The sequence below is a fragment of the Lampris incognitus genome, chromosome 20, assembly GCF_029633865.1.
Source record: "Lampris incognitus isolate fLamInc1 chromosome 20, fLamInc1.hap2, whole genome shotgun sequence".
In the NCBI taxonomy this organism is placed as follows: Eukaryota; Metazoa; Chordata; class Actinopteri; order Lampriformes; family Lampridae; genus Lampris; species Lampris incognitus.
The window spans coordinates 1,053,646-1,081,569 of NC_079230.1; the positions used below are offsets into that span (position 1 = coordinate 1,053,646).

At 44.1% G+C, this 27,924-nt stretch overlaps 1 protein-coding gene across 2 annotated transcripts in view; it reads right to left on the minus strand.

Annotated features, from left to right (window-relative positions):
- zgc:158659 (uncharacterized protein LOC791141 homolog) overlaps positions 1-27,924 on the minus strand; it is a 249,431-nt gene that overhangs the window by 18,826 nt on the left and 202,681 nt on the right. For both annotated transcript variants that reach the window (XM_056300257.1, XM_056300256.1), the window contains exons 24-25: positions 17,327-17,497; positions 16,023-16,140 (exon numbers count right to left, since the gene is read on the minus strand). In XM_056300257.1, the coding sequence (XP_056156232.1) occupies positions 16,023-16,140; positions 17,327-17,497 (289 nt within the window). The remainder of the gene's footprint in view (positions 1-16,022; positions 16,141-17,326; positions 17,498-27,924) is intronic.

The following is a 27,924-nucleotide window of genomic DNA, read 5'->3' on the forward strand; positions in this document are numbered from 1 at the left end:
AACAGATAGAGAGAGGAGGAAAGACATGTTCGTATGACATGTATATGGAACAGCTAGAGAGAGGAAGAAAGATGTGTTAGTACGAACTGTATATGGAATAGCTAGAGAGAGGAAGAAATACGTGTTAGTATGAACTGTATATGAAACAACTAGAGAGAGGGGGAAAGACCTGTTAGTATGAACTGCATTTGGAATAGCTAGAGAGAGGAGGAAAGACGTGTTAGCATGAACTGTATATGAAACAACTAGAGAGAGGTGGAAAGATGTGTTAGTATGAACTGTATATGGAACAGCTAGAGAGAGGAGGAAAGACGTGTTCGTATGAAATGTATATGAAACAACTAGAGAGAGGAGGAAATACGTGTTAGCATGAACTATACATGGAACAGCTAGAGAGAAGGAAAGACATGTTAGTATGAATCTGTATATGGAACGACGAGAGAGGAGGAAAGACGTGTTAGTATGAACTGTATATGGAACACCTAGAGAGAGGAGGAAAGATGTGTCAGTATGAACTGTATATGGAACAGCTAGAGATAGGAAGAAAGATGTGTTAGTGTGAACTGTAAATGGAATAACTAGAGAGAGGAGGAAAGACGTTAGTATGAACTGTATATGGAACAACTAGAGAGAAGAGGACAGACATGTTCATCTGAACTGTATATGGAACAGCTGGAGAGAGGAGGAAAGACTAGTTTGTATGAAATGTATGTGGAACAGCTAGACAGAGGAGGAACGACGTGTTAATGTGAATATACACGGAACAGCTATAGAGAGGCAGAAAGACATGTTAGTATGAACTGTATATGGAACAGCCAGAGAGAGGAGGAAAGACGTGTTAGTGTGAACTGTAAATGGAACAACTAGAGAGGGGAGGAACGACGTGTTAGTATGAACTGTATATGGAACAGCTAGAGAGACGAAGAAAGATGTGTTAGTATGAACTGTAAATGGAACAGCTAGAGAGAGGAAGAAAGACGTGTTAGTGTGAACTGTAAATGGAACAACTAGAGAGAGGAGGAAAGACGTTAGTATGAACTGTATATGGAACAACTAGAGAGAAGAGGACAGACATGTTCATCTGAACTGTATATGAAACAACTAGAGAGAGGAGGAAAGACGTGTTAATGTGAATATACACAGAACAGCTAGAGAGAGGAGGAAAGACATGTTAGTATGAACTGTATACAGAACAGCTAGAGAGAGGAGGAAAGACGAGTTAGTATGAACTGTATACGGAACAGCTAGAGATTGGAAGAAAGATGTGTTAGTGTGAACTGTAAATGGAACAACTAGAGAGAGGAGGAAAGACGTGTTAGTATGAACTGTATATGCAACAGCTAGAGAGGAGAAAACACGTGTTCATCTGAACTGTATATGGAACAGCTGGAGAGAGGAGGAAAGACTAGTTTGTATGAATTGTATGTGGAACAGCTAGACAGAGGAGGAACGACGTGTTAATGTGAATATACACGGAACAGCTATAGAGAGGCAGAAAGACATGTTAGTATGAACTGTATATGGAACAGCCAGAGAGAGGAGGAAATACGTGTTAGTATGAACTTTATATGGAACAACTAGAGCTAGGAAGAAAAATGTGTTAGTATGAACTGTATATGGAACAGCTAGAGAGAGGAGGAAAGATGTGTTAGTATGAACTGTATATGGAATAGCTAGTAGAGGAAGAAAGATGTGTTAGCATGAACTATATATGGAACAGCTAGAGAGAGGAAGAAAGATGTGTTAATATGAACATTATATGGAACAGGTAGGAGACGAGGAAAGACGTGTTAGCATGAACGGTAAATGGAACAGTTAGAGAGAGGAAGAAAGATGTGTTAGTGTGAACTGTAAATGGAACATCTAGACAAAGGAGGAAAGATATATTAGTATGAACTGTATATGGAACAGCTAGAGAGAGGAGGAAAGACGTGTTCGACTGAACTGTATATGGAACAGCTGGAGAGAGGAGGAAAGACGTGTTAGCATGAACTGTATATGGAACAGCTAGAGAGAGGAGGAAAGACGTGTTAGTATGAACTGTATATGGAACAGCTAGAGAGAAGAAGAAAGATGTGTTAGTATGAACTGTATAAGGAACAGCAAGAGAGAGGAAGAAAGACACGTTAGTATGAATGGTATATGGAACAGCCAGAGAGAGGAGGAAAGATGTGTTAGTATGAACTGGCTATGGAACAGCTAGGAAAGGAAGAAAGATGTCTTAGCATGAACTGTATATGGAACAGCTAGAGAGACGAGGACAGACGTGTTAGCATGAACTGTAAATGGAACAGCTAGAGAGAGGAAGAAAGATGTGTTAGTGTGAACTGTAAATGGAACAGCTAGAGAGAGGAGGAAAGCCATATTAGTATGAACTGTATGTGGAACGGTAGAGAGAGGTGGAAAGACGTGTTAGTATGAACTGAAAATGGAAAATAGAGAGAGGAAGAAAGATGTGTTCATATGAATTGTATATGAAACCACTAGAGAGAGGAGGAAAGACGTGTTAAAATAAACTGTATATGGAACAACTAGAGAGAGGAGGAAAGACATGTTAGTATGAACTGTAAATGGAACAACTAGAGCGAGGAAGAAAAATGTGTTAGTATGAACTGTATATGGAATAGCTAGTAGAGGAAGAAAGACGTGTTAGCAGGAACTATATATGGAACAGCTAGAGAGAGGAAGAAAGATGTGTTAATATGAACATTATATGGAACAGGTAGGAGACGCGGAAAGACGTGTTAGCATGAACGGTAAATGGAACAGTTAGAGAGAGGAAGAAAGATATGTTAGTTTGAACTGTAAATGGAACAACTAGACAAATGAGAAAAGACATATTAGTATGAACTGTATATGGAACAGCTAGAGAGAGGAGGAAAGACGTGTTCGACTGAACTGTATATGGAACAGCTGGAGAGAGGAGGAAAGACGTGTTTGTATGAATTGTTTGTGGAACAGCTACACAGAGGAGGAAAGATGTGTTATTATAAACTGTATATGGAACAGCTAGAGAGAGGAGGAAAGACGTGTTAGCATGAACTGTATATGGAACAGCTAGAGAGAGGAGGAAAGACGTGTTAATGTGAATTTACACGGAACAGCTATAGAGAGGAAGAAAGACGTGTTAATGTGAATATACAAGGAACAGCTATAGAGGGGCGGAAAGACGTGTTAGCATGAACTGTCAACGAAACAACTAGAGAGAGGAGGAAAGACGTGTTAGTATGAACTGTATATGGAACAGCTAGAGAGAGGAGGAAAGACGTGCTAGTATGAACTGTAAATGGAACAACTAGAAAGAGCAAGAAAAATGTTTTAGTATGAACTGTATATGGAACAGCTAGAGAGAGGAGGAAAGATGTGTTAGTATGAACTTTATATGGAACAACTAGAGCTAGGAAGAAAAATGTGTTAGTATGAACTGTATATGGAACAGCTAGAGAGAGGAGGAAAGATCTGTTAGTATGAACTGTATATGGAATAGCTAGTAGAGGAAGAAAGATGTGTTAGCATGAACTATATATGCAACAGCTAGAGAGAGGAAGAAAGATGTGTTAATATGAACATTATATGGAACAGGTAGGAGACGAGGAAAGACGTGTTAGCATGAACGGTAAATGGAACAGTTAGAGAGAGGAAGAAAGATGTGTTAGTTTGAACTGTAAATGGAACATCTAGACAAAGGAGGAAAGATATATTAGTATGAACTGTATATGGAACAGCTAGAGAGAGGAGGAAAGACGTGTTCGACTGAACTGTATATGGAACAGCTGGAGAGAGGAGGAAAGACGTGTTTGTATGAATTGTATGTGGAACAGCTAAAGAGAGGAGGAAAGACGTGTTAATGTGAATATACACGGAACAGCTATAGAGAGGAGGAACGATGTGTTAGCATGAACTGTATATGGAACAGCTAGAGAGAGGAGGAAAGACGTGTTAATATGAACTGTATATGGAACAGCTAGAGAGAGGAAGAAAGATGTGTTAGTATGAACTGTATAAGGAACAGCAAGAGAGAGGAAGAAAGACACGTTAGTATGAATGGTATATGGAACAGCCAGAGAGAGGAGGAAAGATGTGTTAGTATGAACTGGCTATGGAACAGCTAGGAAAGGAAGAAAGATGTCTTAGCATGAACTGTATATGGAACAGCTAGAGAGACGAGGACAGACGTGTTAGCATGAACTGTAAATGGAACAGCTAGAGAGAGGAAGAAAGATGTGTTAGTGTGAACTGTAAATGGAACAGCTAGAGAGAGGAGGAAAGCCATATTAGTATGAACTGTATGTGGAACGGTAGAGAGAGGTGGAAAGACGTGTTAGTATGAACTGAAAATGGAAAATAGAGAGAGGAAGAAAGATGTGTTCATATGAATTGTATATGAAACCACTAGAGAGAGGAGGAAAGACGTGTTAAAATAAACTGTATATGGAACAACTAGAGAGAGGAGGAAAGACATGTTAGTATGAACTGTAAATGGAACAACTAGAGCGAGGAAGAAAAATGTGTTAGTATGAACTGTATATGGAATAGCTAGTAGAGGAAGAAAGACGTGTTAGCATGAACTATATATGGAACAGCTAGAGAGAGGAAGAAAGATGTGTTAATATGAACATTATATGGAACAGGTAGGAGACGCGGAAAGACGTGTTAGCATGAACGGTAAATGGAACAGTTAGAGAGAGGAAGAAAGATGTGTTAGTTTGAACTGTAAATGGAACAACTAGACAAATGAGAAAAGACATATTAGTATGAACTGTATATGGAACAGCTAGAGAGAGGAGGAAAGACGTGTTCGACTGAACTGTATATGGAACAGCTGGAGAGAGGAGGAAAGACGTGTTTGTATGAATTGTTTGTGGAACAGCTACACAGAGGAGGAAAGATGTGTTATTATAAACTGTATATGGAACAGCTAGAGAGAGGAGGAAAGACGTGTTAGCATGAACTGTATATGGAACAGCTAGAGAGAGGAGGAAAGACGTGTTAATGTGAATTTACACGGAACAGCTATAGAGAGGAAGAAAGACGTGTTAATGTGAATATACAAGGAACAGCTATAGAGGGGCGGAAAGACGTGTTAGCATGAACTGTCAACGAAACAACTAGAGAGAGGAGGAAAGACGTGTTAGTATGAACTGTATATGGAACAGCTAGAGAGAGGAGGAAAGATGTGTTAGTATGAACTTTATATGGAACAACTAGAGCTAGGAAGAAAAATGTGTTAGTATGAACTGTATATGGAACAGCTAGAGAGAGGAGGAAAGATGTGTTAGTATGAACTGTATATGGAATAGCTAGTAGAGGAAGAAAGATGTGTTAGCATGAACTATATATGGAACAGCTAGAGAGAGGAAGAAAGATGTGTTAATATGAACATTATATGGAACAGGTAGGAGACGAGGAAAGACGTGTTAGCATGAACGGTAAATGGAACAGTTAGAGAGAGGAAGAAAGATGTGTTAGTGTGAACTGTAAATGGAACATCTAGACAAAGGAGGAAAGATATATTAGTATGAACTGTATATGGAACAGCTAGAGAGAGGAGGAAAGATGTGTTCGACTGAACTGTATATGGAACAGCTGGAGAGAGGAGGAAAGACGTGTTTGTATGAATTGTATGTGGAACAGCTAGAGAGAGGAGGAAAGACGTGTTAATGTGAATATACACGGAACAGCTATAGAGAGGAGGAAAGATGTGTTAGCATGAACTGTATATGGAACAGCTAGAGAGAGGAGGAAAGACGTGTTAGTATGAACTGTATATGGAACAGCTAGAGAGAGGAAGAAAGATGTGTTAGTATGAACTGTATAAGGAACAGCATGAGAGAGGAAGAAAGACACGTTAGTATGAATGGTATATGGAACAGCCAGAGAGAGGAGGAAAGATGTGTTAGTATGAACTGGCTATGGAACAGCTAGGAAAGGAAGAAAGATGTCTTAGCATGAACTGTAAATGGAACAGCTAGAGAGAGGAGGAAAGCCATATTAGTATGAACTGTATGTGGAACGGTAGAGAGAGGTGGAAAGACGTGTTAGTACGAACTGAAAATGGAAAATAGAGAGAGGAAGAAAGATGTGTTCATATGAATTGTATATGAAACCACTAGAGAGAGGAGGAAAGACGTGTTAAAATAAACTGTATATGGAACAACTAGAGAGAGGAGGAAAGACATGTTAGTATGAACTGTAAATGGAACAACTAGAGCGAGGAAGAAAAATGTGTTAGTATGAACTGTATATGGAATAGCTAGTAGAGGAAGAAAGACGTGTTAGCATGAACTATATATGGAACAGCTAGAGAGAGGAAGAAAGATGTGTTAATATGAACATTATATGGAACAGGTAGGAGACGCGGAAAGACGTGTTAGCATGAACGGTAAATGGAACAGTTAGAGAGAGGAAGAAAGATGTGTTAGTTTGAACTGTAAATGGAACAACTAGACAAATGAGAAAAGACATATTAGTATGAACTGTATATGGAACAGCTAGAGAGAGGAGGAAAGACGTGTTCGACTGAACTGTATATGGAACAGCTGGAGAGAGGAGGAAAGACGTGTTTGTATGAATTGTTTGTGGAACAGCTACACAGAGGAGGAAAGATGTGTTATTATAAACTGTATATGGAACAGCTAGAGAGAGGAGGAAAGACGTGTTAGCATGAACTGTATATGGAACAGCTAGAGAGAGGAGGAAAGACGTGTTAATGTGAACATACACGGAACAGCTATAGAGAGGAGGAAAGACGTGTTAGCATGAACTGTATATGGAACAGCTAGAGAGAGGAGGAAAGACGTGTTAGTATGAACTTTATACGGAACAGCTAGAGAGAGGAGGAAAGACGAGTTAGTATGAACTGTATACGGAACAGCTAGAGATAGGAAGAAAGATGTCTTAGTGTGAACTGTAAATGGAACAACTAGACAAAGGAGGAAAGATATATTAGTATGAACTGTATATGCAAAAGCTAGACAGAAGAGGAAAGACGTGTTCATCTGAACTGTATATGGAACAGCTGGAGAGAGGAGGAAAGACGTGTTTGTATGAATTGTATGTGGAACAGCTAGACAGAGGAAGAAAGACGTGTTAATGTGAATATACAAGGAACAGCTATAGAGGGGCGGAAAGACGTGTTAGCATGAACTGTCAACGAAACAACTAGAGAGAGGAGGAAAGACGTGCTAGTATGAACTGTAAATGGAACAACTAGAAAGAGCAAGAAAAATGTTTTAGTATGAACTGTATATGGAACAGCTAGAGAGAGGAGGAAAGATGTGTTAGTATGAACTTTATATGGAACAACTAGAGCTAGGAAGAAAAATGTGTTAGTATGAACTGTATATGGAACAGCTAGAGAGAGGAGGAAAGATGTGTTAGTATGAACTGTATATGGAATAGCTAGTAGAGGAAGAAAGATGTGTTAGCATGAACTATATATGGAACAGCTAGAGAGAGGAAGAAAGATGTGTTAATATGAACATTATATGGAACAGGTAGGAGACGAGGAAAGACGTGTTAGCATGAACGGTAAATGGAACAGTTAGAGAGAGGAAGAAAGATGTGTTAGTGTGAACTGTAAATGGAACATCTAGACAAAGGAGGAAAGATATATTAGTATGAACTGTATATGGAACAGCTAGAGAGAGGAGGAAAGACGTGTTCGACTGAACTGTATATGGAACAGCTGGAGAGAGGAGGAAAGACGTGTTTGTATGAATTGTTTGTGGAACAGCTACACAGAGGAGGAAAGATGTGTTATTATAAACTGTATATGGAACAGCTAGAGAGAGGAGGAAAGACGTGTTAGCATGAACTGTATATGGAACAGCTAGAGAGAGGAGGAAAGACGTGTTAATGTGAATATACACGGAACAGCTATAGAGAGGAGGAAAGACGTGTTAGCATGAACTGTATATGGAACAGCTAGAGAGAGGAGGAAAGACGTGTTAGTATGAACTTTATACGGAACAGCTAGAGAGAGGAGGAAAGACGAGTTAGTATGAACTGTATACGGAACAGCTAGAGATAGGAAGAAAGATGTCTTAGTGTGAACTGTAAATGGAACAACTAGACAACGGAGGAAAGATATATTAGTATGAACTGTATATGCAAAAGCTAGACAGAAGAGGAAAGACGTGTTCATCTGAACTGTATATGGAACAGCTGGAGAGAGGAGGAAAGACGTGTTTGTATGAATTGTATGTGGAACAGCTAGACAGAGGAAGAAAGACGTGTTAATGTGAATATACAAGGAACAGCTATAGAGGGGCGGAAAGACGTGTTAGCATGAACTGTCAACGAAACAACTAGAGAGAGGAGGAAAGACGTGTTAGTATGAACTGTATATGGAACAGCTAGAGAGAGGAGGAAAGACGTGCTAGTATGAACTGTAAATGGAACAACTAGAAAGAGCAAGAAAAATATTTTAGTATGAACTGTATATGGAACAGCTAGAGAGAGGAGGAAAGATGTGTTAGTATGAACTGTATATGGAATAGCTAGTAGAGGACGAAAGACGTGTTAGCATGAACTATATATGGAACAGTTAGAGAGAGGAAGAAAGATGTGTTAGAGTAAACTGTAAATGGAACAACTAGACAAAGGAGGAAAGACGTGTTAGTATGAACTGTATATGGAACAACTAGAGAGAGGAAGAAAGGCTTGTTGGTATGAACTGTATATGGAACAGCTAGAGAGAGGAAGAAAGATGTGTTAGTGTGAACTGTAAATGGAACAGCTAGAGAGAGGAGGAAAGACGTGTTTGTATGAAAGGTATATGGAACAGCTAGAGAAAGAAGGAAATACACGTTAGTATGAACTGTATATGGAACAGCCAGAGAGAGGATTAAAGGCGTGTTAGTATGAACTGTATATGGAACAACCAGAGAGAGGAGGAAAGACGCATTAGTATGAACTGTATATGGAACAGCCAGAGAGAGGAGGAAAGACGTGTTAGTATGAACTGTATATGGAACAGCCAGAGAGAGGATTAAAGGCGTGTTAGTATGAACTGTATATGGAACAGCTAGCGAGAGGAGGAAAGACGTGTTAGTATGAACTGTATATGGAACAGCTACAGAGAGGAGGAAAGATGTGTTAGTATGAACTGTATATGGAACAGCTACAGAGAGGAGGAAAGACGTGTTAGTATGAACTGTATATGGAACAGCCAGAGAGAGGGGGAAAGATGTGTTAGTATGAACTGTATATGGAACAACTAGAGAGAGGATTAAAGGCGTGTTAGTATGAACTGTATATGGAACAGCTAGAGAGAGGAAGAAAGATGTGTTAGTATGAACTGTATAAGGAACAGCAAGAGAGAGGAAGAGAGACGTGTTAGTATGAACTGTATATGGAACAGCTAGAGAGAGGAAGAAAGACGTGTTGGTATGAACTGTATATGGAACAGCTAGAGAGAGGAAGAAAGATGTGTTAGTATGAACTGTATAAGGAACAGCTAGAGAGAGGAAGAAAGACGTGTTGGTATGAACTGTATATGGAACAGCTAGAGAGAGGAGGAAAGACGTGTTAGTATGAAGTGTATAAGGAACAGCTAGAGAGAGGAGGAAAGACGTGTTAGTATGAAGTGTATAAGGAACAGCTAGAGAGAGGAAGAAAGATGTGTTAGTATGAACTGTATAGGGAACAACCAGAGAGAGGAGGAAAGACGTGTTGGTATGAACTGTATATGGAACAACTAGAGAGAGGAGGAAAGATGTGTTAGTATGAACTGTATATGGAACAGCTAGAGAGAGGATTAAAGGCGTGTTAGTATGAACTGTATATGGAACAGCTAGAGAGAGGAAGAAAGATGTGTTAGTATGAACTGTATAAGGAACAGCAAGAGAGAGGAAGAAAGACATGTTAGTATGAACTGTATATGGAACAGCTAGAGAGAGGAAGAAAGACGTGTTGGTATGAACTGTATATGGAACAGCTAGAGAGAGGAAGAAAGATGTGTTAGTATGAACTGTATAAGGAACAGCTAGAGAGAGGAAGAAAGACGTGTTGGTATGAACTGTATATGGAACAGCTAGAGAGAGGAGGAAAGACGTGTTAGTATGAAGTGTATAAGGAACAGCTAGAGAGAGGAGGAAAGACGTGTTAGTATGAAATGTATAAGGAACAGCTAGAGAGAGGAGGAAAGACGTGTTAGTATGAAGTGTATAAGGAACAGCTAGAGAGAGGAAGAAAGACGTGTTAGTATGAACTGTATATGGAACAGCCAGAGAGAGGAAGAAAGATGTGTTAGTATGAACTGTATAAGGAGGAACTAGAGAGAGGAGGAAAGACGTGTTAGTATGAAGTGTATATGGAACAGCTAGAGAGACGAAGAAAGGCGTGTTAGTATGAAGTGTATAAGGAACAGCAAGAGAGAGGAAGAAACACGTGTTAGTATGAACTGTATATGGAACAGCCAGAGAGAGGAAGAAAGATGTGTTAGTATGAACTGTATAAGGAACAGCTAGAGAGAGGAAGAAAGACGTGTTAGTATGAAGTGTATATGGAACAGCTAGAGAGAGGAAGAAAGACGTGTTAGTATGAACTGTATAAGGAACAGCTAGAGAGAGGAGGAAACACGTGTTAGTATGAAGTGTATATGGAACAGCTAGAGAGAGGACGAAAGACGTGTTAGTATGAAGTGTATAAGGAACAGCAAGAGAGAGGAAGAAAGACGTGTTAGTATGAACTGTATATGGTACAGCTAGAGAGAGGAAGAAAGACGTGTTAGTATGAAGTGTATATGGAACAGCTAGAGAGAGGAGGAAAGATGTGTTAGTATGAACTGAAAATGGAAAATAGAGAGAGGGAGAAAGATGTGTTCATATGAATTGTATATGAAACCACTAGAGAGAGGAGGAAAGACGTGTTAAAATAAACTGTATATGGAACAGCTAGAGAGAGGAGGAAAGACGTGTTAGTATGAAGTGTATAAGGAACAGCTAGAGAGAGGAGGAAAGACGTGTTAGTATGAAGTGTATATGGAACAGCTAGAGAGAGGAGGAAAGACGTGTTAGTATGAAGTGTATAAGGAACAGCTAGAGAGAGGAGGAAAGACGTGTTAGTATGAAGTGTATAAGGAACAGCTAGAGAGAGGAAGAAAGATGTGTTAGTATGAACTGTATATGGAACAACCAGAGAGAGGAGGAAAGACGTGTTGGTATGAACTGTATATGGAACAACTAGAGAGAGGAGGAAAGATGTGTTAGTATGAACTGTATATGGAACAGCTAGAGAGAGGCGGAAAGACGTGTTAGTATGAAGTGTACATGGAACAGCTAGAGAGAGGAAGAAAGATGTGTTAGTATGAACTGTATAAGGAACAGCAAGAGAGAGGAGGAAAGACGTGTTAGTATGAACTGTATATGGAACAGCTAGAGAGAGGAAGAAAGACGTGTTAGTATGAACTGTATAAGGAACAGCTAGAGAGAGGAAGAAAGACGTGTTAGTATGAAGTGTATATGGAACAGCTAGAGAGAGGAAGAAAGACGTGTTAGTATTAAGTGTATATGGAACAGCTAGAGAGAGGAAGAAAGACGTGTTAGTATGAAGTGTATATGGAACAGCTAGAGAGAGGAGGAAAGATGTGTTAGTATGAACTGAAAATGGAAAATAGAGAGAGGAAGAAAGATGTGTTCATATGAATTGTATATGAAACCACTAGAGAGAGGAGGAAAGACGTGTTAAAATAAACTGTATATGGAACAGCTAGAGAGAGGACGAAAGACGTGTTAGTATGAAATGTATATGGAACAGCTAGAGAGAGGAGGAAAGACGTGTTAGTATGAAATGTATATGGAACAGCTAGAAAGAGGAAGAAAGATATGTTAGTGTGAACTGTAAATGGAACAACTAGAGAGAGGAGGAAAGACGTGTTAGTATGAACTGTATATGGAACAACTAGAGAGCGGAAGAAAGGCTTGTTGGTATGAACTGTATATGGAACAGCTAGAGAGAGGAAGAAAGATGTGTTAGTATGAACTGTATAAGGAACAGCTAGAGAGAGGAAGAAAGACGTGTTGGTATGAACTGTATATGGAACAGCTAGAGAGAGGAGGAAAGACGTGTTAGTATGAAGTGTATAAGGAACAGCTAGAGAGAGGAGGAAAGACGTGTTAGTATGAAATGTATAAGGAACAGCTAGAGAGAGGAGGAAAGACGTGTTAGTATGAAGTGTATAAGGAACAGCTAGAGAGAGGAAGAAAGACGTGTTAGTATGAACTGTATATGGAACAGCCAGAGAGAGGAAGAAAGATGTGTTAGTATGAACTGTATAAGGAGGAACTAGAGAGAGGAGGAAAGACGTGTTAGTATGAAGTGTATATGGAACAGCTAGAGAGACGAAGAAAGGCGTGTTAGTATGAAGTGTATAAGGAACAGCAAGAGAGAGGAAGAAACACGTGTTAGTATGAACTGTATATGGAACAGCCAGAGAGAGGAAGAAAGATGTGTTAGTATGAACTGTATAAGGAACAGCTAGAGAGAGGAAGAAAGACGTGTTAGTATGAAGTGTATATGGAACAGCTAGAGAGAGGAAGAAAGACGTGTTAGTATGAACTGTATAAGGAACAGCTAGAGAGAGGAGGAAACACGTGTTAGTATGAAGTGTATATGGAACAGCTAGAGAGAGGACGAAAGACGTGTTAGTATGAAGTGTATAAGGAACAGCAAGAGAGAGGAAGAAAGACGTGTTAGTATGAACTGTATATGGTACAGCTAGAGAGAGGAAGAAAGACGTGTTAGTATGAAGTGTATATGGAACAGCTAGAGAGAGGAGGAAAGATGTGTTAGTATGAACTGAAAATGGAAAATAGAGAGAGGGAGAAAGATGTGTTCATATGAATTGTATATGAAACCACTAGAGAGAGGAGGAAAGACGTGTTAAAATAAACTGTATATGGAACAGCTAGAGAGAGGAGGAAAGACGTGTTAGTATGAAGTGTATAAGGAACAGCTAGAGAGAGGAGGAAAGACGTGTTAGTATGAAGTGTATATGGAACAGCTAGAGAGAGGAGGAAAGACGTGTTAGTATGAAGTGTATAAGGAACAGCTAGAGAGAGGAGGAAAGACGTGTTAGTATGAAGTGTATAAGGAACAGCTAGAGAGAGGAAGAAAGATGTGTTAGTATGAACTGTATATGGAACAACCAGAGAGAGGAGGAAAGACGTGTTGGTATGAACTGTATATGGAACAACTAGAGAGAGGAGGAAAGATGTGTTAGTATGAACTGTATATGGAACAGCTAGAGAGAGGCGGAAAGACGTGTTAGTATGAAGTGTACATGGAACAGCTAGAGAGAGGAAGAAAGATGTGTTAGTATGAACTGTATAAGGAACAGCAAGAGAGAGGAGGAAAGACGTGTTAGTATGAACTGTATATGGAACAGCTAGAGAGAGGAAGAAAGACGTGTTAGTATGAACTGTATAAGGAACAGCTAGAGAGAGGAAGAAAGACGTGTTAGTATGAAGTGTATATGGAACAGCTAGAGAGAGGAAGAAAGACGTGTTAGTATGAAGTGTATATGGAACAGCTAGAGAGAGGAAGAAAGACGTGTTAGTATGAAGTGTATATGGAACAGCTAGAGAGAGGAGGAAAGATGTGTTAGTATGAACTGAAAATGGAAAATAGAGAGAGGAAGAAAGATGTGTTCATATGAATTGTATATGAAACCACTAGAGAGAGGAGGAAAGACGTGTTAAAATAAACTGTATATGGAACAGCTAGAGAGAGGACGAAAGACGTGTTAGTATGAAATGTATATGGAACAGCTAGAGAGAGGAGGAAAGACGTGTTAGTATGAAATGTATATGGAACAGCTAGAAAGAGGAAGAAAGATATGTTAGTGTGAACTGTAAATGGAACAACTAGAGAGAGGAGGAAAGACGTGTTAGTATGAACTGTATATGGAACAACTAGAGAGCGGAAGAAAGGCTTGTTGGTATGAACTGTATATGGAATAGCTAGAGATAGGAAGAAAGATGTGTTAGTGTGAACTGTAAATGGAACAGCTAGAGAGAGGAGGAAAGACGTGTTTGTATGAAAGGTATATGGAACAGCTAGAGAAAGAAGGAAATACACGCTAGTATGAACTGTATATGGAACAGCCAGAGAGAGGATTAAAGGCGTGTTAGTATGAACTGTATATGGAACAAGCAGAGAGAGGAGGAAAGACGCATTAGTATGAACTGTATATGGAACAGCCAGAGAGAGGAGGAAAGACGCGTTAGTATGAACTGTATATGGAACAGCCAGAGAGAGGATTAAAGGCGTGTTAGTATGAACTGTATATGGAACAGCTAGAGAGAGGAGGAAAGGCGTGTTAGTATGAACTGTATATGGAACAGCCAGAGAGAGGAGGAAAGACGTGTTAGTATGAACTGTATATGGAACAGCTACAGAGAGGAGGAAAGACGTGTTAGTATGAACTGTATATGGAACAGCTACAGAGAGGAAGAAAGACGTGTTAGTATGAACTGTATATGGAACAGCCGGAGAGAGGGGGAAAGATGTGTTAGTATGAACTGTATATGGAACAACTAGAGAGAGGAGGAAAGATATGTTAGTATGAACTGTATATGGAACAACTAGAGAGAGGATTAAAGGCGTGTTAGTATGAAGTGTATATGGAACAGCTAGAGAGAGGAGGAAAGATGTGTTAGTATGAACTGTATAAGGAACAGCAAGAGAGAGGAAGAAAGACATGTTAGTATGAACTGTATATGGAACAGCTAGAGAGAGGAGGAAAGACGTGTTAGTATGAAGTGTATAAGGAACAGCTAGAGAGAGGAGGAAAGACGTGTTAGTATGAACTGTATATGGAACAGCCAGAGAGAGGAAGAAAGATGTGTTAGTATGAACTGTATATGGAACAGCTAGAGAGAGGAGGAAAGACGTGTTAGTATGAAGTGTATATGGAACAGCTAGAGAGAGGAAGAAAGATGTGTTAGTATGAAGTGTATAAGGAACAGCAAGAGAGAGGAAGAAAGACGTGTTAGTATGAACTGTATATGGAACAGCCAGAGAGAGGAAGAAAGATGTGTTAGTATGAACTGTATAAGGAACAGCCAGAGAGAGGAAGAAAGATGTGTTAGTATGAACTGTATAAGGAACAGCTAGAGAGAGGAAGAAAGACGTGTTAGTATGAAGTGTATATGGAACAGCTAGAGAGAGGAAGAAAGACGTGTTAGTACGAACTGTATAAGGAACAGCTAGAGAGAGGAGGAAAGACGTGTTAGTATGAAGTGTATATGGAACAGCTAGAGAGAGGAAGAAAGACGTGTTAGTATGAAGTGTATAAGGAACAGCTAGAGAGAGGACGAAAGACGTGTTAGTATGAAGTGTATAAGGAACAGCTAGAGAGAGGAAGAAAGACGCGTTAGTATGAACTGTATATGGAACAGCAAGAGAGAGGAAGAAAGTCGTGTTAGTATGAAGTGTATATGGAACAGCTAGAGAGAGGAAGAAAGACGCGTTAGTATGAAGTGTATATGGAACAGCTAGAGAGAGGAAGAAAGACGTGTTAGTATGAAGTGTATATGGAACAGCTAGAGAGAGGAAGAAAGACGTGTTAGTATGAAGTGTATATGGAACAGCTAGAGAGAGGAAGAAAGACGCGTTAGTATGAACTGTATATGGAACAGCTAGAGAGAGGAAGAAAGACGTGTTAGTATGAAGTGTATATGGAACAGAAAGGTAGACAGTCAGGTAGACAATTTTTTAATGACTGTTAAGTCACGCAAAGGTTCACCAAGAGGTTTTACAGTGGAATTTGTGTTTCTTGTGTGTTTTGTGTTTTTGTATTCAACATGATGTGTGTCACATATAATGACTGAGATCGTTTCAGTTCATGATGATGTAAAGTGGGTCAAGTACGGACTGGTGCTTCATGACATTCACCTGTTGTGTGGTTTAAAACGCTCTGCTTACACATCTGGACTGACTGTTAGTATGTGTGTGTGTGTGTGTGTGTGTGTGTGTGTGTGTGTGTGTGTGTGTGTGTGTGTGTGTGTGTGTGTCACCTGTCCGTTCTCTTTGATCATGATGTTTGAATTGTGCCGGTCTCCAATTCCCAGAATGAACGTCGCCACACAGTAACCAGCACAGGAGCGAGTGAACAGGTCTATGGCTCTGTCATACCTGCAGACACACACACAAAACACAGACACAGACACAGACACAGACACACACACACACACACACACACACACACACACACACACACACACACACACACACACTGCTTTCACATGTACTCAGTTACTGCACACTAAATGGCAGCTTTTGTAATTAGTAACATAATCCATTTGATCACCATAAAGTAATCTAATCTGAATACTTTTGGATTACTTCAATATGAAACTTTGAAGATATTTCACCTGCTACTAAAAAAGTAGATGCAGCCACAAAGAATGTGACTCCCTCAAATATCCGTGCTCCTCTTTAAACATCTCTAAACATCTTCAGTGTAAACACATTGTGCACTGCCTTACATAAACAGTACTGGCATGAACTACAGGGCCAGACAGTCGCCGAGTCTCGTCCACCCGTCTCCTGTCTGGAGTCTTCATGTAGGGGGTAGTACCAAGTATTTTAGTCATGAGCTGTAATGAAAATATATGTCCTGTACTGTAGGTAGGACTTTTTGATAGCAGCTTTCAGTCTGAAATGGTGTCTTTACTACATGCTCAGCTTACGGGTGAGGACGTTTGGCCGTGGACCAGGTCAGTGAGCAGGACTACACAGTCAGAGCTCCAGTCAAGCACTGGATCAGGTCAGTGAACGAATCTTTTCAACAAATCTCTCTAATGAATTGATTCTGATGTTTCGGCACATGAACGAACTGCTTTTCCCATCAGGACCACAGGGTGGAGCACTGGTCTAATACACCCCGTATCTCAGACACACTTTTCATGACTTAATACAGCATTGGTTATCATGACAATACTTCCATCATTTTTAAATTGCCATGTTTTAAAGATGTAATAATAATGTCACAGTGTAACTATATGTCATTAGGTCAGCAGTAGAGATACCCACACACCAATATCCCTGGGCTGGAAAGCCTCAAAAAACAGCCCACATGCTGGTGTCAATGCAAAAAGTATTGTCTTTATTTAGAGACACCCATGCTAACAATCAGTGCTCAAGAGCAAAAAAAAAACCAAAAAAAACTTATGATCTAATATCGTTTGTTTCTAATATAATCTGGGTTGATTATGGTTACTTATTTTTGTAATCTGATTATATAATTCCGATTACTTGTAATCCATTACTACCCAACCCTGCAGACAGAAAGATAGACACACAGACAGACAAGACTCACGCCTCTCCTCGGTTCTTGTCTTTGATCCAGTGGTGCAGGGTGTTGGAGTTGAACTGCAGCGCCCCCTTCAGACCTCCTTTACACTGAATCTGCATGATGGTGTAACTGTTTTTCACAACCTCTATCAGCCCCACACAGTCTCCAATAGAAAGACAGCCATAGGGCAGCATGCTGCGCGCACACACACACACACACACACACACACACACACACACACACACACACACACACACACACACACACACACACACACACACACACAAAGTTTAGTGTCAGGTTCAGAGTACAACATCCTCTATCTTCCATCACAGGAAGTTGTTCAGGTGCTTGTCAGTCTTTCATAAGCTGTCTGTGTCAGTCAGCAGCAGGAAGTGTTGTCTTGTTTTCCTGACACAGAGCAGGCAGGGTCCATCTAGCCTGATACAGAGCAGGGTCCGTCTAGCCTGATACAGAGCAGGTCCGTCTAGCCTGATACAGAGCAGGGTCCATCTAGCCTGATACAGAACAGGGTCCGTCTAGCCTGATACAGAGCAGGTCCGTCTAGCCTGATACAGAGCAGGTCCGTCTAGCCTGATACAGAGCAGGGTCCGTCTAGCCTGATACAGAGCAGGGTCCATCTAGCCTGATACAGAACAGGGTCCGTCTAGCCTGATACAGAGCAGGGTCCATCTAGCCTGATACAGAGCAGGGTCCATCTAGCCTGATACAGAGCAGGGTCCATCTAGCCTGATACAGAACAGGGTCCGTCTAGCCTGATACAGAACAGGGTCCATCTAGCCTGATACAGAACAGGGTCCGTCTAGCCTGATACAGAGCAGGGTCCATCTAGCCTGATACAGAGCAGGGTCCATCTAGCCTGATACAGAGCAGGGTCCATCTAGCCTGATACAGAGCAGGTCCGTCTAGCCTGATACAGAGCAGGTCCGTCTAGCCTGATACAGAGCAGGGTCCATCTAGCCTGATACAGAACAGGGTCCGTCTAGCCTGATACAGAACAGGGTCCATCTAGCCTGATACAGAGCAGGGTCCATCTAGCCTGATACAGAACAGGGTCCGTCTAGCCTGATACAGAGCAGGGTCCATCTAGCCTGATACAGAACAGGGTCCGTCTAGCCTGATACAGAGCAGGGTCCATCTAGCCTGACACAGAACAGGGTCCATCTAGCCTGATACAGAGCAGGGTCCATCTAGCCTGATACAGAGCAGGGTCCATCTAGCCTGACACAGAACAGGGTCCATCTAGCCTGATACAGAGCAGGGTCCATCTAGCCTGACACAGAACAGGGTCCGTCTAGCCTGATACAGAGCAGGTCCGTCTAGCCTGATACAGAGCAGGGTCCATCTAGCCTGACACAGAACAGGGTCCGTCTAGCCTGATACAGAGCAGGTCCGTCTAGCCTGATACAGAGCAGGTCCGTCTAGCCTGATACAGAGCAGGGTCAATCTAGCCTGATACAGAGCAGGTCCGTCTAGCCTGATACAGAGCAGGGTCCCTCTAGCCTGACACAGAACAGGGTCCGTCTAGCCTGATACAGAGCAGGTCCATCTAGCCTGATACAGAGCAGGTCCATCTAGCCTGACACAGAACAGGGTCCGTCTAGCCTGATACAGAGCAGGTCCGTCTAGCCTGATACAGAGCAGGGTCCATCTAGCCTGATACAGAACAGGGTCCGTCTAGCCTGATACAGAGCAGGGTCCATCTAGCCTGATACAGAGCAGGGTCCATCTAGCCTGATACAGAGCAGGTCCGTCTAGCCTGATACAGAGCAGGTCCGTCTAGCCTGATACAGAGCAGGGTCCCTCTAGCCTGATACAGAACAGGGTCCGTCTAGCCTGATACAGAACAGGGTCCATCTAGCCTGATACAGAGCAGGGTCCATCTAGCCTGATACAGAACAGGGTCCGTCTAGCCTGATACAGAGCAGGGTCCATCTAGCCTGATACAGAACAGGGTCCGTCTAGCCTGATACAGAGCAGGGTCCATCTAGCCTGACACAGAACAGGGTCCATCTAGCCTGATACAGAGCAGGGTCCATCTAGCCTGATACAGAGCAGGGTCCATCTAGCCTGACACAGAACAGGGTCCATCTAGCCTGATACAGAGCAGGGTCCATCTAGCCTGACACAGAACAGCGTCCGTCTAGCCTGATACAGAGCAGGTCCGTCTAGCCTGATACAGAGCAGGGTCCATCTAGCCTGACACAGAACAGGGTCCGTCTAGCCTGATACAGAGCAGGTCCGTCTAGCCTGATACAGAGCAGGGTCAATCTAGCCTGATACAGAGCAGGTCCGTCTAGCCTGATACAGAGCAGGGTCCCTCTAGCCTGACACAGAACAGGGTCCGTCTAGCCTGATACAGAGCAGGTCCATCTAGCCTGATACAGAGCAGGTCCGTCTAGCCTGATACAGAGCAGGTCCGTCTAGCCTGATACAGAGCAGGGTCCATCTAGCCTGATACAGAACAGGGTCCATCTAGCCTGATACAGAGCAGGTCCGTCTAGCCTGATACAGAGCAGGTCCGTCTAGCCTGATACAGAACAGGGTCCGTCTAGCCTGATACAGAGCAGGTCCGTCTAGCCTGATACAGAGCAGGGTCCCTCTAGCCTGACACAGAACAGGGTCCATCTAGCCTGATACAGAGCAGGTCCGTCTAGCCTGATACAGAGCAGGGTCCATCTAGCCTGATACAGAGCAGGGTCCATCTAGCCTGATACAGAGCAGGTCCGTCTAGCCTGATACAGAGCAGGTCCGTCTAGCCTGATACAGAGCAGGGTCCATCTAGCCTGACACAGAACAGGGTCCATCTAGCCTGATACAGAGCAGGTCCGTCTAGCCTGATACAGAGCAGGGTCCATCTAGCCTGATACAGAGCAGGGTCCATCTAGCCTGATACAGAGCAGGTCCGTCTAGCCTGATACAGAGCAGGGTCCATCTAGCCTGATACAGAGCAGGGTCCATCTAGCCTGATACAGAGCAGGTCCGTCTAGCCTGATACAGAGCAGGGTCCATCTAGCCTGATACAGAGCAGGGTCCATCTAGCCTGATACAGAGCAGGTCCGTCTAGCCTGATACAGAGCAGGGTCCATCTAGCCTGATACAGAGCAGGGTCCATCTAGCCTGACACAGAACAGGGTCCATCTAGCCTGATACAGAGCAGGTCCGTCTAGCCTGATACAGAGCAGGTCCGTCTAGCCTGATACAGAGCAGGGTCCATCTAGCCTGACACAGAACAGGGTCCATCTAGCCTGATACGGAGCAGGTCCATCTAGCCTGACACAGAACAGGGTCCATCTAGCCTGACACAGAATAGGGTCCATCTAGCCTGATACAGAGCAAATCCGTCTAGCCTGACACAGAGCAGGCTCCATCTGGCCTGATACAGAGAAGGGTCCATCCAGCCTGACACAGAGCAGGTCCATCTAGCCTGATACAGAGCAGGTCCATCTAGCCTGATACAGAGCAGGTTCCATCTAGATTGATCCAGAGCAGGTCCATCTAGCCTGATACAGAGCAGGGTCCATCTAGCCTAATACAGAGCAGGGTCCGTCTAGCCTGACACAAAGGAGGTCCATCTAGCCTGAGCCAGAGCAGGGTCCATCTAGCCTGATACAGAGCAGGGTCCATCTAGCCTGATACAGAGCAGGGTCCATCTAGATTGATCCAGAGTAGGTCCATCTAGCCTGACACAGAGCAGGTCCATCTAGCCTGATACAGAGCAGGGTCCATCTAGCCTAATACAGAGCAGGGTCCGTCTAGCCTGACACAAAGCAGGTCCATCTAGCCTGAGCCAAACCAGGTCCATCTAGCCTAATACAGAGCCGGGTCCATCTAGCCTGATACAGAGCAGGTCCATCTAGCCTGAGCCAGACCAGGTCCATCTAGCCTGATACAGAGCAGGGTCCATCTAGATTGATCCAGAGCAGGTCCATCTAGCCTGACACAGAGCAGGTCCATCTAGCCTGATACAGAGCAGGGTCCATCTAGCCTAATACAGAGCAGGGTCCGTCTAGCCTGACACAAAGCAGGTCCATCCAGCCTGAGCCAGACCAGGTCCATCTAGCCTGATACAGAGCAGGGTCCATCTAGCCTGATACAGAGCAGGTCCATCTAGCCTGAGCCAGACCAGGTCCATCTAGCCTGATACAGAGCAGGGTCCATCTAGATTGATCCAGAGCAGGTCCATCTAGCCTGATACAGAGCAGGGTCCATCTAGCCTAATACAGAGCAGGGTCCGTCTAGCCTGACACAAAGCAGGTCCATCTAGCCTGAGCCAGACCAGGTCCATCTAGCCTGATACAGAGCAGGGTCCATCCAGATTGATCCAGAGCAGGTCCATCTAGCCTGATACAGAGCAGGGTCCCTCTAGCCTGACACAGAACAGGGTCCGTCTAGCCTGATACAGAGCAGGTCCATCTAGCCTGATACAGAGCAGGTCCGTCTAGCCTGATACAGAGCAGGTCCGTCTAGCCTGATACAGAGCAGGGTCCATCTAGCCTGATACAGAACAGGGTCCATCTAGCCTGATACAGAGCAGGTCCGTCTAGCCTGATACAGAGCAGGTCCGTCTAGCCTGATACAGAACAGGGTCCGTCTAGCCTGATACAGAGCAGGTCCGTCTAGCCTGATACAGAGCAGGGTCCCTCTAGCCTGACACAGAACAGGGTCCATCTAGCCTGATACAGAGCAGGTCCGTCTAGCCTGATACAGAGCAGGGTCCATCTAGCCTGATACAGAGCAGGGTCCATCTAGCCTGATACAGAGCAGGTCCGTCTAGCCTGATACAGAGCAGGTCCGTCTAGCCTGATACAGAGCAGGGTCCATCTAGCCTGACACAGAACAGGGTCCATCTAGCCTGATACAGAGCAGGTCCGTCTAGCCTGATACAGAGCAGGGTCCATCTAGCCTGATACAGAGCAGGGTCCATCTAGCCTGATACAGAGCAGGTCCGTCTAGCCTGATACAGAGCAGGGTCCATCTAGCCTGATACAGAGCAGGGTCCATCTAGCCTGATACAGAGCAGGTCCGTCTAGCCTGATACAGAGCAGGGTCCATCTAGCCTGATACAGAGCAGGGTCCATCTAGCCTGATACAGAGCAGGTCCGTCTAGCCTGATACAGAGCAGGGTCCATCTAGCCTGATACAGAGCAGGGTCCATCTAGCCTGACACAGAACAGGGTCCATCTAGCCTGATACAGAGCAGGTCCGTCTAGCCTGATACAGAGCAGGGTCCATCTAGCCTGATACAGAGCAGGTCCGTCTAGCCTGATACAGAGCAGGGTCCATCTAGCCTGATACAGAGCAGGTCCGTCTAGCCTGATACAGAGCAGGTCCGTCTAGCCTGATACAGAGCAGGGTCCATCTAGCCTGACACAGAACAGGGTCCATCTAGCCTGATACGGAGCAGGTCCATCTAGCCTGACACAGAACAGGGTCCATCTAGCCTGACAGAGAATAGGGTCCATCTAGCCTGATACAGAGCAAATCCGTCTAGCCTGACACAGAGCAGGCTCCATCTGGCCTGATACAGAGAAGGGTCCATCCAGCCTGACACAGAGCAGGTCCATCTAGCCTGATACAGAGCAGGTCCATCTAGCCTGATACAGAGCAGGTTCCATCTAGATTGATCCAGAGCAGGTCCATCTAGCCTGATACAGAGCAGGGTCCATCTAGCCTAATACAGAGCAGGGTCCGTCTAGCCTGACACAAAGGAGGTCCATCTAGCCTGAGCCAGAGCAGGGTCCATCTAGCCTGATACAGAGCAGGGTCCATCTAGCCTGATACAGAGCAGGGTCCATCTAGATTGATCCAGAGTAGGTCCATCTAGCCTGACACAGAGCAGGTCCATCTAGCCTGATACAGAGCAGGGTCCATCTAGCCTAATACAGAGCAGGGTCCGTCTAGCCTGACACAAAGCAGGTCCATCTAGCCTGAGCCAAACCAGGTCCATCTAGCCTAATACAGAGCAGGGTCCATCTAGCCTGATACAGAGCAGGTCCATCTAGCCTGAGCCAGACCAGGTCCATCTAGCCTGATACAGAGCAGGGTCCATCTAGATTGATCCAGAGCAGGTCCATCTAGCCTGACACAGAGCAGGTCCATCTAGCCTGATACAGAGCAGGGTCCATCTAGCCTAATACAGAGCAGGGTCCGTCTAGCCTGACACAAAGCAGGTCCATCCAGCCTGAGCCAGACGTGGGCCATCTAGCCTGATACAGAGCAGGGTCCATCTAGCCTGATACAGAGCAGGTCCATCTAGCCTGAGCCAGACCAGGTCCATCTAGCCTGATACAGAGCAGGGTCCATCTAGATTGATCCAGAGCAGGTCCATCTAGCCTGATACAGAGCAGGGTCCATCTAGCCTAATACAGAGCAGGGTCCGTCTAGCCTGACACAAAGCAGGTCCATCTAGCCTGAGCCAGACCAGGTCCATCTAGCCTGATACAGAGCAGGGTCCATCCAGATTGATCCAGAGCAGGTCCATCTAGCCTGATACAGAGCAGGGTCCATCTAGCCTGATACAGAGCAGGGTCCGTCTAGCCTGACACAAAGCAGGTCCATCTAGCCTGAGCCAGACCAGGTCCATCTAGCCTGATACAGAGCAGGGTCCATCTAGCCTGATACAGAGCAGGTTCCATCTAGATTGATCCAGAGCGGGGTCCATCTAGCCTGACACACAGCAGGTCCATCTAGCTTCACATCACCACACCAATTCACAAATATGTATAAGTCAGGCATCTCTCAGTTCATTTTCGATTTGCAATTGGTGTTATCAACGGCTTAAGACCAAAAAGTCTCTGGACACAGTTGGATAGACCTTCAACCAATCAGAGTGATGAACCGTGTGACGCAGCACTGAGTGACTGTACGGCAAACACATCTTTCTTATCAGCAAAACCTTTAAATGCAGTTGTTTGTTCTTCTTTTAGACAAAATATCCCGCTCAGCTTCAATACTGTCGCAACAGTGGATTCGACAGACCGTTCCACATCGGCAGCAGCCATCTTGGTTGTTCACCAAAATGTCTCAATGGCGCTCCTCTGTACAGTCATCATCAAACCCGCCCCATATTATATAAACGGCTGTGACTGGCCCGACCCGGGTCCCGTTGGCTGGAAATCTTTCTGAATGGCAGGGTGGCATCTGACGCATCTGCCGGAGCAAATAAAACATGAGCTCACAGATTTGTCTGGTTCCCAAACCAGGGCCAGTAAAACATCTCAAAATGAATTTGATTCCTACTGTGAGGAGTCAGAGTGAAAGTGTGATGGGAAGGTAAATTGCTCCTTCAGAGGACTGAGGAGTTGTGGGGCTTCCTACTCTGAGGATGGGTTACCGCTGAGAAGAACTGACTTCAGGACTTCACAAAGTGAAATGATGTGTTGTAGTTTTCTCTGCATACATACATGTGTGCTTTGTGGCTGCTGAGAAACCCTGCCTTCCAAACACCAAATCAAATGAAGAATAAATATGATTAGCCACATCAAAAAGATATATGACACATTCTTTCAGCTGTTGGGCATGCCTCCACAGGTATGTCATCAGGACCAACTGCCTTTCCACTCTTCATCCTCTTCATAGCTGCCCTCACTTCCTCCTTGCTAATCCACCGCACTTCCTGATTCACTATCCCCACATCATCCAACCTTCTCTCTCTCATGTTCTTCATTCATCAACCCCTCAAAGTACTCCTTCCACCTCCTCAGCACACTCTCCTCGCTTGTCAGCACATTTCCATCTCTATCCTTGATCGCTCTAACCTGCTGCACATCCTGCCCAGCTCGGTCCCCCATCGAGTATTAATTTTTCTATGCATTGAGTGAACTTTGTTGTCATTTCAGATTATTCTGAATTGTATGACTGCTTAGCGAAAGTTGAATCGGTTCATCTGGACACAACGTTTGGTGGGACAAATGTTTCTTCACTCATCTAAGAGATTTCGTCAGTCTCAACTGACTGCAGGTATGCCCCAACCTTATAAACGGCACAGCTGCATAACCACCGAAACCAATGATCACGTTCATATGCAAATTGCCGTGACAATTAACTAGAGTTACAAAGGCCACATGTCCGCCCTAAGTTCTCCCACACAACTGCTCTTCTCATGTCCCTACACTGGCTCCCAGTAGCTGCTCGCACCCAGTTTAAGACTCTGGTGCTAGCCTACAGGGCAGTGAAAGGAACAGCTCCTTCCTATCTCCAGGCCATGGTCAAGCCCTACACCCCCACCCGACCACATCGCTCTGCTGCCTCGGGACGCCTGGTTGCCCCGTCGCTCAGAGGCCCCTGCTGCTGATCGACCCGGTCCCGGCTCGGTTCTGTCCTGGCCCCACAGTGGTGGACTGAACTCCCCACTGATGTCAGGACAGCAGAGTCCTGCCCATCTTTCAGTGCAGGGTGAAAACTCACCTCTTCAAGAACTACTGCCCTGTTACTTGTTCTTAGCACTTATTGTATTCACTCGTTTAAAATAAATCTCTTTCTTGCACTTTTACTTTAGCACTGGTTTTGCTCTTAGATGCTTGTTTAGATGTACTTATGACCTCTGATGACTAGTAGTTCTCCTGATCTCCTACATTACATGATGCTCTTATTGTAAGTTGCTTTGGATAAAAGCGTCGGCTAAATGACTGTAATGTCATGTCATGTGTCCCTCTGTCTAGCCAACGGTACAAGTCCTTTTCTCCTTCCTTAGTGTCCAACCTCTCATACAACCTACCAGGGCTCCAGACTAACTTTTTCCACTAGGAGCACTGGTGCTCCTTACTGAAAATTTTAGGAGCACCAGCACAAAATTTAGGAGCACCACTTAAATCGGCACGTAACGCAACACACTGATATTTTTCCCGTCTTAACTTTCCTCTGTGTGGTGTAATGAAACTGGTGGTGATAAATGCCTTGGTAATAAATAGACCACTAACAGAAATAACCACATGCTGTTTCATTTTAAATGTCCCAAAGTGACATAGTGCTTAAGAGCAAAAAAAAACAAACAAAAAAACAAAACAAAATGTAAACTCAAAAGTGCTTTTTGTAAACATAGGCACCAAATAATACATGTATAAATGTAAACACAAGGTATGTGGTCAGTAACATTACTGTCAGTACAGCACAAGAACCACAACAAAACAAGTAAACACTGAACTCATACATACAGTATGCCTCTCCTTCCCTTCCCTGTAGTTTAGAGCACATCCCCCTGAGGGCCACTAGGGGGCTCTAAGGGCCAACCCTTGTAATTGGGCCTTCTAGCGCTTTTACCCTGACTGAACTACGTTTGTACAGAATCCTTGGCATCAAACTCACTGTGGCACTGCAATAACCCTGGAACAGTAAAATATTCACTGTACCTACAAATACATATTTTAGTAAGAGAGGCCAGTAAATATGTCACTCACATATCTGAACAAGCTGTATTACACTGTACATAACCACCTACCTACTAGAAAGTAACGCTTTTTACATGATTTATCATCACTCCTTCACTTCTTTGCACTACATCCTGTTTACATGTCACATACAAGGTTTCACCTGTATACAGTCATTCCTAGTGTATAGTTCTGAAGATTGTATGTTCTATGTGGAGTACAACGAGCCAAACCGGAGTGCGAGTCCTTACATACCTTTGAGCATTTGGTGCTGGACTTCCACATGGCCCATCAAAAAGCTCACTGGCCTCCCTTGCGACAGGAGCCGTGCATACACAATCTGGCATCCCTTGGTTGACACATCCGTGTCGCCATTAGTCATGAAAGAGAGCTACATGGAGTCCGCTGCTTTTTGTTGTCGTCTGTCTTCTTTTTAAGTGTGTCAGCTGTCACTCCAGTAAACTGGGCACATGCCGTGTCGTCGCTGTGTGTGGGGTTAACTTCAACTCCGTACTTTTTAATAAGTCTATGTGACCCTTGAATTTTGTGAATGGTAGCTCTTTCGTGGCGACGTAGTACACTGTATTGAATTTTATTTCCATGTCAGCCTCTTCTGCAGAACAACTTGCAGACGCCTGCCTTTCACATGCTGTGTGCAGAGACGCTGAACGTCCAGCCTGCACAGCTCCTGCTTCAGGCTGCTGTTGTGCTCAAACATGTCGTCGTGCTTGAACATAGCGGTGCCAGTCGAGGGGTCGGCAAACTTGGTTTTCCCCACAAAAGTTGGCCCACACTGAGAACATAACATGCAGTACATGTACACCGTGTACATGCAGTACTTTGCTAAATCACAGCCATGGATACTGCACAAGCCATTCCTGTCGGAAGGAATACGTCTTTGCCTTTTTCACATGACCCGCTGCTCCCTCATCTGAACTGCTGGGTCGGCGGAAGAAGAGGAGGTTCTGAAAGAGGGCCTTGTTCACGTGACCCGCTGCTCCCTCATCTGAACTGTCATCAGTTTGGGTCGGCGGAACACGAGGAGGTTCTGAAGGAGGGTCTTTTTCACATGACCCACTGCTCCCTCGTCTGAACTGTCATCAGTTTGGGTCGGAGGAACAGGAGGAGGGTCTAAAGGAGGGTCTTTTCAAATGACCCGCTGCTCCCTCGTCTGAATTGTCATCAGTTTGGGTCGGGGGAACAGGAGGAGGGTCTGAAGGAGGGCCTTGTTCA